The sequence below is a fragment of the Mustela nivalis genome, assembly GCF_964662115.1.
Source record: "Mustela nivalis genome assembly, chromosome: 13".
NCBI lineage: Eukaryota > Metazoa > Chordata > Mammalia > Carnivora > Mustelidae > Mustela > Mustela nivalis.
In genome coordinates, this window is record NC_139032.1 from 89,264,362 (window position 1) to 89,280,396 (window position 16,035).

Below are 16,035 nucleotides of genomic sequence, written 5' to 3' on the forward strand. Positions count from 1 at the left end.
GTGCTGTAACATCGCTTCTCACGAAGAGTTTCCAAACCCACATACAGATCATTACATTTGGCAGAACAGCAAGTACCTGAAGAGATGATGATTATTTATCATTCACATAGGGATAGACTGGTACATGGTACTTCACAGATGGTAAAACTTAACAAAACAAAGAAGAGATAAAATAAACAAACGGAATGGGAAGACACCACGGAGGGGGCTGTGTCAAACAAACATGCTTCAGTCTAGCAGGAAAACTCTAGGGAAGCTGGGGAAAGGGAGCCAACAGCAAAAGCACATTCCGGGAGCATGTTCTGTGAGGCCAGTCTCAAACTGTCAACAAAAGACTCTCTAGGAACAGCTTCTCATACCACACTCATTTTGGAATCTTCAGCCACCTTCTTCTTGGCATTACTGCTCAAAGATTGAAAAAGGCGACAGGGTACTATAAACTTTCTAGAACGGTGGAGGGTTGTGAGATCCTGAACATTACCCAAGGGAGGAAACGGAAGAGAGCGGAGAAGAGCCACCGCGTCCCCTCAAGCAGGGAAAAGTATTAACTGGCACTGCGCCAGAGAACAGCAAGTGAATGTGGGAGTTGAGGGGTGTGTGATTTCCTGGCTTTCCACCAAAAAAGAATAGCAACTACTTAGGGGGAAAAAAAAATCAAAAGAGGCACCACCCATCATTTGGTCACCACCTCCTCCATGCTACCTCCGCCTTCCATCTGGTTACTAAGGAGACCAAGTTGGGGGGGGGGGGGGAATCCATCCATTCCAGAAATTACAGGATGACTATCTTAGCAAATGCCTTTCCCTGCTAAGGTCAGTTCTGAGAAGTAAAAGGCAAAAATCCTGGAACTCCAACCTCCCTGAGAAGGGCTGACTCTCTTAAGGAAGGGAAGACAAGTTTGGAACCTAACCAGCTAAAGAGTTCCTACAACCTGATGGGCCTCTCACAAACACCCTCGCACTTATTTGTTCCGGAGCACTTAGAAAGTGGAAGTGAAGAAGGTGACTTGTAAGAACGAGAGAGAAATATACAGTCCTTCATCCTAAAGGACTGCCAATTAATACTGGGGGCGAGGGGGCTAAACCTAAGCGATCAACCCTGAGATGAGGTCTCTCTAGAGGAGGACACAGAACAGGAGCGGGTGGGAGTGGAATGCGGATCGGTTCCGGAGGGCGCAGGGGAGAGGGAAAGCGCAAGTCCTGTTGGATCGAGTTTAGGTCTGGAGTGGTGTGAAACCGCTGAGTTCCAGGTTCAGAGGCGAGGAACGGGTGCCCCAGGGACCAGGCGCACTCGGGTCTGGGGCAGCGCTGGGCCGGTCCTGTTTGGTACTATTGGATCAGACGCGCCGGGGCGCAGAAGGCCTACAGGTGAGAAACCTGCCAGGCGGAGGCGAGAAGTGGACGTGCACGGGCAGAGCGCGTGTCCTCGTCAGGAACAGAACGACCCCACGGCAGGTGCGGCGCGGCGGGAGGCAGCCAGGACGAGGAGGCCGGGAGAAGGGAGACGGGAAAGCGGGGGTGGGAGACGAGGTGTCCCCGGGGAGCAGGCGTGGGGCTTGGAAGGGAGGGGCAGAGAGCAAGCGAGCCAGGACCTGAGAGCGGCCCCTGGCTGGGAAGCCTCGCGCGGGGTCGGGGCAGGGTGCGCGCCCGCAGGGTCCCCGACGCCGGCCCCTTCAGCCGGTACCTACTTGAGGTCCCGGTTGACCGAATGCAAGTTGTCCTGGAAGTGCGCAATGAAGGCCTTCTCGCGGCCCTCCAGCGTCTCCTTGTTCCGCATGCCATCCTTCAGGCAGTCGAACACCCTGCTCACGCTGGAGCGCAGCGCCTGGATGGCACTGATGGCCTGAGCGAAGGCCTCCAGGTTCACTCCGACACTTAGCAAGTCCGCCATGTTGCCGCCGCCACCGCGGGCTCTCCAGAGTCGGCCTCGCTCACTAAAGGCCGCGCTCGCTGATGACGCAGGCCCCCGAAGGTCTCTGGGAAATGTAGTTCTCGCGGGGACCGGCTGCCCAGGGCTGCCGGGGGGGAGGGGGGGGGTGGTCAGTGCAGACGCAGCCCAAAAGAGGGTTTCCACTCCAGTAAGCAAAGGAGCAGGCGGGAAAGCGATCGCTAAGATTTGAGGAAGTCAGGCTGCATTCTCGGTTTTCTTCATGGTGAGAAGGAACTGCAGAAAGTTCCCGCGTTTCCCCAACTTTGAGTTCTTGGAAATACTAGGTAAAAGAATTGCTCAGAGCAGAGAAGTGGTCATGGAGCAATGGATTAAGACCCATTGGATAAAATGAGTCCATACTGTTAGATAAATGAGGGGCAAGGGAGATTTCTTCCCTACGGCAGAATGCCAGCTGATAGAAGTAGAAGAAATGATAGAATGAAAATTACCGTTTGGCAACCATTAGAAGAATAATTGATTCGGGTAGAAGTCAAGGAATGCTGAAGCCGGTGGGTGGAAGTGTGAGAAGTCACTGGATATTTGCAGAGTCTCCAAGTATCATCCCACAAGACACCCATTAATTAAGAAGAGTAAAATGATGACCCAGCAACTCCACTTCTGGTTATATACTCAAAAGAAAGGAGAGCAGGGACTGAAACAGGTACTTGTTCCCTCGTTTATGGCAGCATTATTCACAATAGCCAAAAGGCTAAAGCAGCTCATGTCTGTCATGGGATAAATTCATAAACAACGTGTGGTGTATACAGCAAAGGGATATCTGTCCAGCATTCAAACGGAAGGAAATTCTGACACCCCTTACAACGTGGTGAACCTTGAGGACATGATGCTGAGTGAAATAGACAGTCAGATAAAGACAAACACTGTATGATTCCACTGATGAGATACCTAGGTAGGCAAACCCTAGAGACAGAGAGTAGAATGGTGGGTGCCAGGGGCCGGGGGAGGGGGAGAATGAGGAGTTAGTGTTCAATCAGCAGAGAGTTTCAGTTCAAGAAGATGAAAAATTTCTGCGGATGGTGGTGATGGTTGAATAGCAACGTGAAAGCCCTCAATGCTGCAGGACGAGATGCTTAAACATGGTTAAACGGTAAATTTTATGTTGTGTGTATTTTACCATAATTCTTGTTTTTTTAATTCAGTCATGTTAAAGAGGGGGTCCTGTTGACTTCACAGTGGAGCAACCTGGCAGACACACCCCAGCAAGAGACCAAGGTTGACCTTACTGCAGTAGGACAAACCATCTCCCGACATAATGCACAGAGAAAAGTGCAACATGAATTCTGTGATATTCCTGCCAAAAATGCAAAACCAGAATCTGATCAAGATGTAAGATAAACTCGAAGACATTTGACAAAACGACCGACCCATACTTTTCCACAAAACATCTGTGTCATGGAAGACAAAGAAGCATGTGACCTGGGACTCTCTTTGCTGACATCACGGAGACCATTGGTGAGATCTGAATAAGGTCTGTGGGTTAGTTCATAGTATTTTAATGTGTTGCTGATTATTTCATGATTTCAATCACTCAACTGTGGTTATGAGAGAGGTCATCCTTGTTTGGGGGAAGATACCTTGAAGGCATAAAACAGCATAATTTATGAAAGAGCATCTTTATGAAAAAGAAAATAGTATGAAGATATTTATTTATAGAGAGAAGTACAGAGCCAATGTGGTAAGATATTAACAATTATGGAATCTGGGGGAAAGGTATACAGGAACAGTTTGTACTATTCTTGCAACTCTCAGTCTGAAATGACATCAAGATTAGTTATTGTAAACAGAGGTCAATAAAGGGCATGGAAAGTGTAAACATGGTCTAAGTGGTAAGAGAAATTTTCAATTCTGCCAGGCTGTGCTGACCAGCAATGTGAAATTGTGGAGTTCACCTCAAACCCACTTCCTTAGTACATCCCCACTCTTCCCTCTCCAAGTTCACTCCTCCCTGCCCCCCCCCACACCACCTCAATTCAAATTCTCTAGTTGTGGAGCAGGAAAGATAAACTCTGCTCCAAAACTGGACCCTGACGTTGCTCTCCCTGAGTGTTTAGACACTATTTAGATGAACGAATAGTCCCGGGAGAAAATTAAAAGTTGGGGGTGGGGGCGGTTCATTGTCTTGTGCTTACATCATAGCTTTCATTTCCTGACATCTATACCATCTTCAAGCATTGCCATTGGCAGCTTTTCCTCAGGAGGGGTAAGAGATAGGAGAAACTTCCAGCTGTGGAACTCTTCCCAAGTCCCAGAACGCCCTGATCTTCAGTTTTCTCATCTGTGAAATAGAACGAGGAATCATACCCATCTTTATTAAATAGCTGTGAGGCTCAATAACACCTTGAAGGCAAAGCTTTTGAAATAATGCCTGACAAGTAATAAATACTCTGGAAGGTTGTAGCTGTCAGGAGAATGTGCTAGGAGAGCCTCCCGTGGGCCCGTGAGCCAGGTTTCTATCTCCTCTTGAGGACTCTGCGCAGAATCAGGCAAGGATGTACATTGTGTCTATTGGGTCAAATATCTCTAGTGACATGACCATGCTGCTGGAGTTTGTCCTTTACCTGTGTCCTATAATTCACTATTTCTTGGTGGCCCTTTTTTTTTTTTTTTATCTCCTTTGGAGTACAAGGTTTTGGCTTTTGTTTTTTTAAGATTTTTGGAGAAAATCCTCTTTTAGCTTCGTAAAGGAAGGGAAATATCAGTGTCTGTTGACTTCTCTTGATTTTGGCTTCCCTTGTAGTTTGTTCATCCCTTCGAGGGGGAGATTAGAGAAGGCAAACTCTATTATTGTGGTTATGTACCTTATTGGGAATCCCTGATGGCTTAGAGAATGTGACCCTGGGTGGATACTTTGTCCCCAAGAAAAAAATGTGCCAGTCTGCCTCTGCCCGCACCAATATGTACTTACAAACCCAAGGTTTTGCATACCATTTCCAAGGGTTCATAGCCTCCCTAAAGTCCAAAATAGACCTCTGGTTAGAATCATGTTCTAAGGCAAACACCATGGGGGGGATGGCCCACAGCTAGCTTGTAGCCAGCAAGTCTCCAGGGCCTGGGGCCCAATAGATGCTCAAGTATAAGTTTTTGGAAGCAAAGAATTAACACGATATATTATGTTTGCTTCTTGGATCTTCCCTCCAAATTACTTCATCTCTTTGTATATTCAGATATCTCTCCCTCCTGCTCAGCCCATCTCCCCCACCCACCCTCTCCCTCTCCACCCCCCATGCAATAAGATTGTCCTTTGTCTTACTCTCTGATTCAGTGGTTTAGATGCTGATTGGAGCTGTAAAGTACCAACATGCTCCGCTCCCACAGTCATTAGTTTTCAGGATTTTCTCTGGTTCCCCTCTTCTGGGAAACTCAGAAATTGATCTGTGTAAATGCACATTTCCCCCCTGAACCTAGTAAGGAGTCTTTCATCACAGCAACAGAAAACTTCATTTTGGAAGGGAATGGACAGAGTTTCTCTAAGGTGCTGTAAATCCTTGAGAATGTTGGCACATATATGCTTGCATCTGCGTGTGTTTGTGGGATATAAATTAGTTTAAAAGGAGTTCATTTCGAGCAATATCAGATTTTAATTATTGTGATCTTATGTTTGGGTAAAAGGCAGCACCCTGCTGCTAATATCTTCCAAAATGAACAAGCCATTAGCTTGGTGCTATCAGCTCAAGAGTATTAGAATGAGCAATCTGAATTAAAGTTGTCAGTATTTAATTAAAATATGCTGCAACTCCCATCATATTCAGAGAGCATGTGGTTTAAGCATTCAGACCAAGAAAGCACCCTCATCAATTAATAATTATTAAGGATTTACTAGATGCAGAACACTGCATTGGATGGCCGGGCAGAATGTCACCAGATAGATTTAAACCCAAATCTGCCTTGGATAAGCCAGACGTAACTAAGCCACCTGTCGTAATCAGTGTGGCATCATGCTTAAGACCTTGGGGGTTGCTCCGAGGATTAAATTGAGGCAGCATACAGTTCTGGGGACATAGTAGGCATGCGAGTTAGTCATTCAACAAATATAGATATTGGATGTGCTCGACATTTTGTTAAACAGCTGGGGAGCCGGTGGTAAAACCAGGCGCAGTCTAGCCCTGACAAATGTCACTGCAAATATTTGAAGTGGATTACGTGTTCCTTCACCTTCACCTGAAGGCTCACTGCATCCCTGAGTTTTAAATTGTTTAGAGTCAAGTTCATTAAAATTAATCTAATGCAAGTATGGTTGAGAAACTTCCGTTGGTCTCTTCTGAACCTACCCCACCCCGCCCCCGACTCCTGTTTTCCTCTTATCTTGCCTCTCGTGGTTTTAGCATGATGAGAACAGTGATCAAATGATCCCAAAGACAGAGGATCCTGGAGAGCAGGAAATCAGCCTAGACTGGTGTCCCCCCGACAAATGAGTTAACCCTTCTGAACCCCAGATCTCGCATCTAGAGAACAAGGAAGTAGGATCACCTCCAGAACTAACAATCCAGGAGGGGAAGATTAGGAGGAACTTGTTAGTAATTCAAGAAGGAGGAAAGGGAAAGGCTCACTCATTGTTAATTCTGATCACAACACTGCACCAGAATTCCTGCACTCCAACTCATTCATTACCCAGGGACACTCAGTGAATAAAAGGATTAAATAAGGATCCCTGTGGAACTCATTCCTGTTCTCAGGGCGCTCGCTCACAGCCTCGCCAGGGAGACAGACACAAATGGAACGTGAAATGCAGTGAGATTCAACTGCAAGATAAGAGACCTGCACACAGAATTTTGAAGTTCTTAGAGAAGGTGGTTACGCCATCCTTCTGCACAGGGGAGGTCTGGGTCAAGCCTTCCAAGGAGACGAGGGGCTAACCAGGTGTGGTGGGGGATAGAGGTAAGGGAGCGCAATGGACAGTTTGAAGTGGGCTGTGCCGTGATTAGATCTGTGTTTGCGGAAGTACACCCTCTAGCCATGAAGAAAGTGGGCAGAAGTGTCCAGGCTTAGAGGCCGAGACACCAGAAAGACAGGGACTACCTCCACCTGCAGAGAAGTCAGCAAGGGACCACACACGAACTGTATTCTTCCCATCACGGGAAGCCAGGAGGTATTTTAAATATTTTACTAAATTATTGATTGCCCATTTGGACGCTCACTTAATCAACCACCAAGCATGTTGTTAGGGACCTCCGCTTTCTCCTATGTTCATATGTAATTAAGCACAAAGCATCTCAGGGATGGACCCTCTTACCAACACATTAGGCCAAATCAAAGTGGAACAAAACGCAGGTTGTTTGTTGAGCCTCTACCGCAGCCCATTTGAGGGAGGGATTGCCTTCTAATTCTATTACTGCATTATGTGGATTGTGTGTTTTAATCAAGACTGACAATGGGCCGCTAGCCTCGGAAGCTACTAAGCGTGTAACCCTCACACAGAATGTGGGAGCAGGGGGCAGATGCCAGGCTTTCAGGTTCCCGAGGGGAAGCCCAGACAGATGGGCAGCCAGGGCAACACAAGATCCCTGTCTCAGGAGCTCTCATTAGCACCCCCTCCTCTTCCCGGCACTCCCCTCCAGCTCCACACCCCCTCCTCTGAGCCTCAGGTCAGACAACAAAAGAAGGCACCTCAGATTCCTGACAAAGAGACAATCCATTCCCCTTGGCACTGGAGTCTGATTCTTTTTCATGTGTTGCTTTATTTTACCTAATGACAAACCCGTACTCTGAAATGTCGGAAACTATAGAGAAAACCTACATAGGAAAATAAGGTTATGCACAATTCCACCTCAACGTTTTGGTTATTCTCACATATGCATTATTTTATAAAACTGGAACCCTACTGTATCATGACCTCTATTGGTCATAGTATAGCCGAAATACATTTTCCTCTCATCTAATAGTCTTGTAAAACATGTTAAAGTCTCCCAAAGATTCCATTCAATGGCTTTATGTAATTTCTTGAGTTCCTTATCGTTGACCACCCAGTTTTTCCACGTGAAACTGTACAGCTGGAGACACTCTAACTGTAAATCTTTGTGTGTAAAGTGAACACATTCCCTGCAGGTGATGTCTGTCCCCCATGTGGTTGCAAATCACTTTGCCTGTTCGGGGATAGCAGGTGTGCAGGGCAGCCTCACCGGCTCCCACCTTCTTTGTTAACACCGGTCCATTCTTGGAAGGCGGTGGGGGGTAGAAGTGGAAAGAGCCCAGGCTTTGAAGGACAGACAGACACGTGTGTTCAAATCCCAGCTGTCCCCGTCCGAGGGATCCCACCAGAGAAGCGTTTGGCTGAAACTAACAATAGCATATGACATAAAGGTAGTTTAAAGAGAGAGGGCGGACGGCTTTCACATGAGAAGTGGTCAGGGGTACATAATACAGGGCTGCTGCAATGGGTCATCAGGGACCCACAGCTCTTTGTCAGTCTGCCCGAGTGCCCTTAGTTCCAGACTCATTTCTGTCACTTCAGGGTTGCAAGGTGGCTGGGTCCCAGCTCTGCATTTCAGGCAGGAAGAAGAAGGAAGGAGCAGACTTCTGCCCACACCTCATTGGCCAGAACAGGGTCACATGGCCACCTCTCACTGCAAAGGAGTCTGGAAACCTGAATTCCACCTCTCTCTCTCTCTCTTTTTTTAAAGATTTTATTTACCCAATTTGACAGATCACAAGCAGGCAGAGAGGCAGGCGGAGGAGGGGGGAAGCAGGCTCCCCACTGAGCAAGGAGCCCAATGCCGAACTCGATCCCAGGACCCTGAGATCTTGACCTGAGCAGAAAGCAGAGGCTTCACTCACTGAGCCACCCAGGTGCCTCAGAATGACTACTATTTTAAGAAAAAGGAAAGAAAATATATTTTGGTGGAGATGTGGAGAAACTGGAGCCCTGGTACCCTGAGGGTGGGGAGGTAAAATGGTGCAGCCACTGTGGGAAACAGGATGGTGTTGCCTCAGAAATCTAAAAAGAGAAGTGCTACATTGTTTAGCAATTCCACTCCAGGTATACACTCAAACGAATCAAAAACAGGATCTCGAAAAGATATATGTACACCCATGTTCATAGTAGCATTGTTCACAACAGCCAAATGGTAGAAGCAACCCCAATATCCATCAGTGGGTAAACGGTTAAGCAAGTGTTGACAATCTGTGCAGTAGAATATTATTTGGGCTCAAAAAAGGACCCGTACTACAACGTAAGTGAAACCTGAAGGCATTATGCGCAGTGAAATAGGCTACGCCAGTCACAAAAAAGACAAATACCATCTAATTCCACTTACATGGGATACCGAGAGTCATCAAATCCAGAGTAGACGGTGGTTGCCAGGGGCTGAAGGAAGCGGAAGGAGCAGTTAGTGTTTAATGGGCACGGATTTTCAGTTTGGAAGATCATAAAGTTCTGGAGACGGATGGCGGTTGCACAACACTGTGGATGTACTTGATGCCCCTGAATTGGTGCACTAAAAAACGACCACGATGGTCCATTTTGTTACGTGTATTTTGCCTTAACTGGAAGGAAAAGGTAAAGAGAAAACAGGTCAAATTAATTTTAATAATATAATTTATTGAATAGGATATATCTGAACCGTGACATTTCAGTATGAAAATTACTGAGATTTTCATTATTTTTTTGCCTACTAAAGCTCTGGAAATCTTCATGTGATCTTACCCTACAGTACATTTCAAATTGGACTAGGCACATTAGCTACCGTTCAGCCCAGTAGCCACGTGTGGCCAGTAGCTACACTATTGGTGAGCACAGTCCTAAAATAAAGGCAGGCAAGGGAGAGGCATGAGTAGGAGCTAGAGGTTGGGTAAGGCAGCCTGACCCTTGGCTGAGTCTGTTAACCTCTGTGACCTGGGGAAGGACCATGGACAGTGATAACAGCCAACTCCTCATGATGGACGCAAGAGTTGTGTTGGGTATTATCTGGAAAGCCCCCAGCGAGCTGCCAGGCACACAGTAGCTGCTCCTGTAAATAGCAATGATTGCTATTCATGTTTCCATGTTTCCATGGAGAATGGAGGTAACAATAAAAAAGGACATTATACAAACTGTTTCTTCAAAAGTTTGTAAGACAATAAGAGAGATGTGAATATGTTTTGTGGGGGGGTGGGTAAAATATTTATTTATTTTAGAGAGAGAGCATGCTCCTGAGAGTAGGGGGTGGGACAGGTGGAGAAGAAGAGAAGCAGACTCCCGGGGTGGGGTTTGATCTCACAACCTTGAGATTAGGACCTGAGTCAAAATCAAGGGTCAGACACCCAACAGACTGAGCCACCCAGGCGCCTCTATTTGTGTGTGTGTGTGTGTGTTTTAGAGGTACGTATTTATGGGTAAGATAATGTGATACGTGAGTTTTGCTTCAAAATTATATGGAGGCACAGAGACAGATGGGGAAAGGATGAGAGAAGATTGGCGGTCAGTTGAATGTCCGACTCAGTCTGACCTGGGGTCACAAGACTGGGCACAGTCTTGGGGTCATAAGATCAATCCCCACATCAGGCTCCATACCAGGCACAGAGTCTACTTGGGATTCTCTCTCCCTCTCTCTCTCTCTCCCTCTCTCTCCCTCTGCCCCTCGCCCCCCACCTCAATAAATACATAAATAAAAGATTTTTTTAAAGAAGATAATTGTTGAAACTGGTGATGAGTTTGTAGGTTTCATTATATTTTTTATGTTTTCCATCATGAAGTTTGTTTTGTTTTGTTTTCCAGAATGGATTGAAATGCAAGAGCTGTATGCTAATCGCTTTTAGTAAGTGTTCAATTACTGAAAGTTGATGACTTTTTTTGTTTGTTTTAAAATAACAGTTTTATTGGGATATAATTCACATAGCGTAATACTCACCTTGTAAAGTACTGTTTCTAATATATCCAGAAAGTGGTGCAACCATCCCCCACTATCTAATTCCAGCATATTTTCTACTCCCTTCAGTCCCTGGAGACTGCTAACGATTCTTGGTCTCTATGGATTTGCCTATTCTGCAAATCTCATATAAATGGAATCGTACGATAAGTGGTCTTCTGTATCTAGCTTCTTTCACTGAGCATAATGTTTTCAAGGCTCACCCATGTTACAGATAATGGGTCAGTACTTCATTTCTTTTTATGGCTAAAGAGAATGAACGTACGGCATGTTGTTCATCCATTCAGCGGTTGGTGGACATTTGGGTGGCTTTCACTTTTTTGGTTACTGTGAATAACGCTGCTATAAATACATGTGTACAAGTTACTGTGTGGACGGACATATGCCTTCAGTTCTCTTGGGTGTTTATCTAGGAGTGGAATTGCTGGGTCATGCGGTAACTTTAAATCTTTGGAAAATTGCCGAAGTTTTCCACAGTGGCTACACCGTTTCATATCCCCACCAGCAATGTATGAGGACCATACTTTGTCCACATCCTCACCAATGCTCTTTATCGTCTGTCTGTTTTTTTGGTTATAGCCATGCCAGTGTGAACTGGACCCCCACGGTATGGGTTTGCATCTCCCTTATGGCTAAAGATGTCTATTGGTCATTTGAATATCTTCTTTGGAGGAATGTCTATTCAATTCTTTGTTCATTTTTAAGTTGGGTCATTTGTCTTTTTTTTTTTTTTTTAAGATTTTATTTTTTTATTTGACAGAGAGAGATCACAAGTAGGCAGAGAGGCAGGCAGGGAGAGAGAGGAGGAAGCAGGCTCCCTGTGGAGCAGAGAGCCTGATGCGGGACTCGATCCCAGGACCCTGAGATCATGACCTGAGCCGAAGGCAGTGGCTTAACCCACTGAGCCACCCAGGCGCCCTCATTTGTCTTTTCATTGTTGAGTTGTAAGAGGACTTTTTAAGATTTCATTTATTTATTTGTCAGAGAGAGAGAGCACAAGCAGAGGCAGAGGGGAGAGGCAGGCTCCTTGCCAAGCAAGCAGACTGATATGGGACTTGATCCCACGATGCTGGGATCATGATCTGAGCCAAAGTCAGCTGCCTAACCAACTGAGCCACCCAGGCGTCCCAAGATTTTTTTTTTTTTAAGATTTCATTTATTTATTTGTCAGAGAGAGAGAGAGCACAAGCAGAGGCAGAAGGGAGAGGTAAGAGGACTTTTTAAATAAATTCGAAATGGTGCCACACTTTATAGTGAATGTAATTGAGCAAACAGTACAAGTTTTTTCGAGATATTCATATACTGTGCCTCACCCAAACTGCTAACAAGCACCCCAAATTGTTCTGGATATGACAGGTTTTCACCATGAAGAGCTATCATAAGCCAAAATACCTCCAAAGCCTTTCTGTTAAAGAGAACAGAGGGAGGAGGAGGAGGACGTCATTCCTTTTTATACCTGTGTTTTCTGAGCACCTGCTGGCATCTGGCTGAGTGATTGCTCTCTGGGAACTGCTCCTAACAAGAGAGATATGAATGCGAGTCAGCTAAACCTCAAACTGCTGTAAGATCAAGGCCGCCCAAATGATGGCTGGGGTGTGAAGAGAACTTATGGAAGGGAGAGTCACTTTCTCGGGGAGTCAGAACTCATAAGGGAGGAAGCATTAAAGTTAAGCCAGTCCCTCTCAAGCCCGTCTGCAGGATATTCTGAGACTGATATCCGCCAATCAAGCCTCAAACATTTATCCAATAAATATTGAAGAATCGAACATGCCCAATGGATTCACCAAGGTCCATGGCTAAAGTCCCTGCCTCGCAGAGCCTACATTCTGGGGAAGAGAAACATAACAAAAAGCATAGCCTTTCCCTGGAGCATGTCACGGAGTGAGAACACTTAAGAAGGAAAGTAGAGCAGGACGTGTGAACGGAGTGACAGGGCGGCGACCATTCTGACAAGTCGGTCTGATGAGATCTTTGAGGGGTGAACTGTGTGAACAAGGGGAGAAGCTGGGGGGAGATCTGCAGGCAGAACATTCTTGCAGAGGGAAGGGAGAGAAGTCAGGGGAGGGGCAAACATCAACTGTGGAGAGAACTCTTGGGCCATACATTGATGACGTGCCAACGCATTCCCATGAGTCTTTGTTGGAGTCAACTCTCATTAATTCTGGAAAGTTCATTGGTTTGTTTTTTTTCCCTCATGGTAAAAGAGAGGGAACAGGAAGGATCTGAGGGGTCTTTTGACTGGGTGGTGTGGTCATCAAGACTTCCCCATTGAGAGCCCCTGTGCCAATCAGAATCTAGTCTTCAGGGCAGTCCACACCTCTGAAGAGAAGATACAGACACAGAGCTGGAGGGAATAAAGTGTTTGGGTTTCGAATGAAATAGATAAAACATCAGGCTTCACCGAGATTCAAGACATCTCCTTTGTCCTCTCCACTATGGACAGGTTCCCAAAATATCACCGTCTTTACTGGAGAGAACCTCCTCAATGGTCACATTCTTTCCTTAGAGGAGCTGGGCTTCCGTAGCTTGGGGCGGAGAAGATGAGGGTAGGAGGAGGGTCCTGACGGTGACCTTCAACTCACCTTCATGCAACCATGGGGAAGACTCCTTCTACGGCATAGGGTGGCGATTACGAGAACCACTTGTGAGGAAGCTGTGGGGAGGAAGGTTTCACCGTCATGTTGCAAAGGGCTTCCTACGATGGGAAAGGCAGCGCGTTCCATGACTAACGGTATTCAGACAGAAAGTAAATGGATATTTTATCTGAAACTCCATGCAAGGGAGTCTGGCATCGGTTGGAAGGTTGGAGCGGAGCCCCCCTTGGAGCTAAAATTCGATAATCCACTGTACTGTCTTCTAGGTGAAAATCAAGACCATTCATAAACGGGAAGCCCACAGAAGAACAGGAAGGTCACGAAGAGTGTGCCCTGAGTCTTTTTCCTCCAGTTGCACGCTGTTAAGGGGGCCTTAATTAAGCTTTCCCCTCCGGGCACAACCAGCCTGTTTGTGGTGAGTACAATATGCCGTCCCAGAATATGTCAAACTTCATTTGCAAAATATCAGACTGCTGTTTTTTTCCCAGAGCCAATCTGCAGAGTAATACGTTCAATAACTTTTGCTCTTTTTGCTCTCAAAGATAGGTCTCTTTTTGGAGCTGATAGCGCAATAAATGCGGAATCTGGTGCAAATTCCAATGGAAAGAAAAGACATTGTTATTTAAAGGCCAAATAACGGCTTAAAATTAGAGTTGCGAAGGATTGAGAAACAGCCGACTGCCCAGATGGCGCGCAGATAATTCACTTTGCACTCAGTCCGTTCACTCGCTAAAAAAAATACTTTTGACTCTGTTTCTCCTCAGATTGAAAGTTGCTGCCTGCTTTAAACATATGTGCTTCTCTCTTTAAATTTAGCTCTGAGTCATGTTGTATTACATTAGGAATTCAGCAGGCAGGCACTTGGAAAATGTACATCAATGCGTTTATTTTTAAATCCTATAAAAATAAAAATATATATGTTTAAATATATTAGGCTGTATTTTTGCCCAATTTCAAAATGGTTGTTCTCCAGAACAGATTAGATAAAACAATAATAACGATGACACTGTAATTCTGGAGAGGATCGCAGAGCAGACCTGGCACATCCCGGAGCACCTCGCCCCCGGCCCAGCCAAGCGCCGAATGCGGGATTGGTCGCTGAAAACCTCCGCCTCCGTGGGGACCCGGCAGCTCCCTTCACAGCTGCAGGCCCGCCTGACGGAGACGCTCCGTCCTCCGCTGGGACAGGCAGAGGGGAAGAGCCTGGAGGGGACACCTTTAGCTTCAGTGGCCGGCTTGGGGGGGTTCGGGCCCAGACCCTCCGAGCTGAGCTCAAAACCTGTCCCTGCCCCTTCTCATCCGTGTATCTTTGAAAAAGAGATGGGGCCTCCCTTGTGCCTCAGTTTCCTTACCTGTGAAACGGGCACTGGTTCCCATGTCACAGCACGGCTGGGAGGATGAGCAGAGGTCATTCGTCGGATGAACCAGGTCATGCGCACAGTGCGTGTTTATCAACGTCTAGGGGACAAAGTGCCGAATGAAAGGAGGAGACCCACGATCCCAGCCCCACCCCACCCCCGTGACGGTCTAGTGCATAGAGAGGCATTAAAGGAATGATCACGGCCTCCGCTCTTCAGTCAGAAGGACAACGAATGCCATGACCAAGAATTGCAACGGGAGACCCATTCTGATCTGAAGGCTGAGGAGGACTTCGGCAAAGAACTTAATAAACGTGAACCACTGGACGGTGCCTGGGCACAGAGTGGCTCCCTATTTGCCGTAATATGCAAATATGGTATATCTTTATTCTCTTACAGTTCTGGAGGCCACGTATCTGAGGTTGGCTAAAATCCTGGTGGCCACAGGACTATGTGGCTTTTGGAGGCTCGAGAATCCATTTCCTCTTCTCTTCCAGCATCCCTGGGCTCGAGGCCCCTTCTCCCCCTTCAAAGCTCATCACATCACCTTTGTTGGACTCTGACACTCCCTTTTCACATCCCTCTGATAAGGACCCTTGTGATTATCCAGGACCACCTGGGTAGTCAGGATATTCTCCCTGTCTTGAGGTCCTCAACCTAGTCACCGCTCTGATTAACACACTTACAAGTTTCAGGGATTAGGACACAGACATCTTTGGAACATCTTTCTGTCTACCATTGTCCGGAAGTTCAATATCCACAATTAGGAGTTTCAGACCAAAAGCAAAGGGGAGGTGGGAGATTATCAAAGAAATAATACACGGCAATTTCCCAGAACTGTGGGGCACACACTTCCAGATTTAAAGGGCGCTCAGAGTGCCTGACACAGAAACATATCAAAAGCTTCCAAAGCAGGGCACCTGGGTGGCTCTGTTGGTTGAACATCTGGCTCTCGGTTTCAGCTCAGGTCATGATCTCATGGTCATGAGATCAAGCCCCGAGTCAGGCCCTGTGCTGAGCGTGGAGTTTGCTTCAGATTTTCTCTCCCTCTTGCTCTCTCTCTCTCTCTAAAATAAATAAATAAAATCTTCTAAAAAGCAAACCCTCCAAAGAAAGAATGCTGCCCACAAAGGACCAGGTATCATGTGCTGATCTTTTTAACATTATCTCTGGTAAATGGAAGATAGGGTGCAGAACATTCATCATCCCAAGGAGAAAAAAAGATCCCAACCTGGAATTTATTGATAATTTTGTCAGTCAAGTGTCAGTGTGGATGAAATCTATTTCTGACAC

The 16,035-nt window shown here is 46.3% G+C and overlaps 1 protein-coding gene and 1 long non-coding RNA gene across 4 annotated transcripts in view; one reads left to right on the forward strand and one right to left on the reverse strand.

Moving 5' to 3' along the window:
- Positions 1-1,944, reverse strand: part of MED27 (mediator complex subunit 27) — a 192,989-nt gene extending 191,045 nt beyond the window's left edge. The window contains exon 1 of one of the 2 annotated variants that reach the window (XM_082696152.1): positions 1,688-1,944. In XM_082696152.1, the coding sequence (XP_082552278.1) occupies positions 1,688-1,890 (203 nt within the window). In that variant the 5' untranslated portion in view covers positions 1,891-1,944. The remainder of the gene's footprint in view (positions 1-1,687) is intronic. The other variant, XM_082696153.1, reaches the window with a different exon arrangement.
- LOC309846740 lies at positions 1,008-14,252 on the forward strand. 2 transcript variants are annotated; one of them, XR_014302114.1, is made up of 5 exons: positions 1,008-1,367; positions 3,090-3,418; positions 10,640-10,679; positions 13,651-13,799; positions 13,927-14,252. It is a non-coding gene; the product is annotated as an uncharacterized lncRNA (long non-coding RNA). The 2 variants fall into 2 exon arrangements; XR_014302115.1 differs by lacking the exon at positions 10,640-10,679.
- The last annotated feature ends 1,783 nt before the right edge of the window (positions 14,253-16,035 follow it).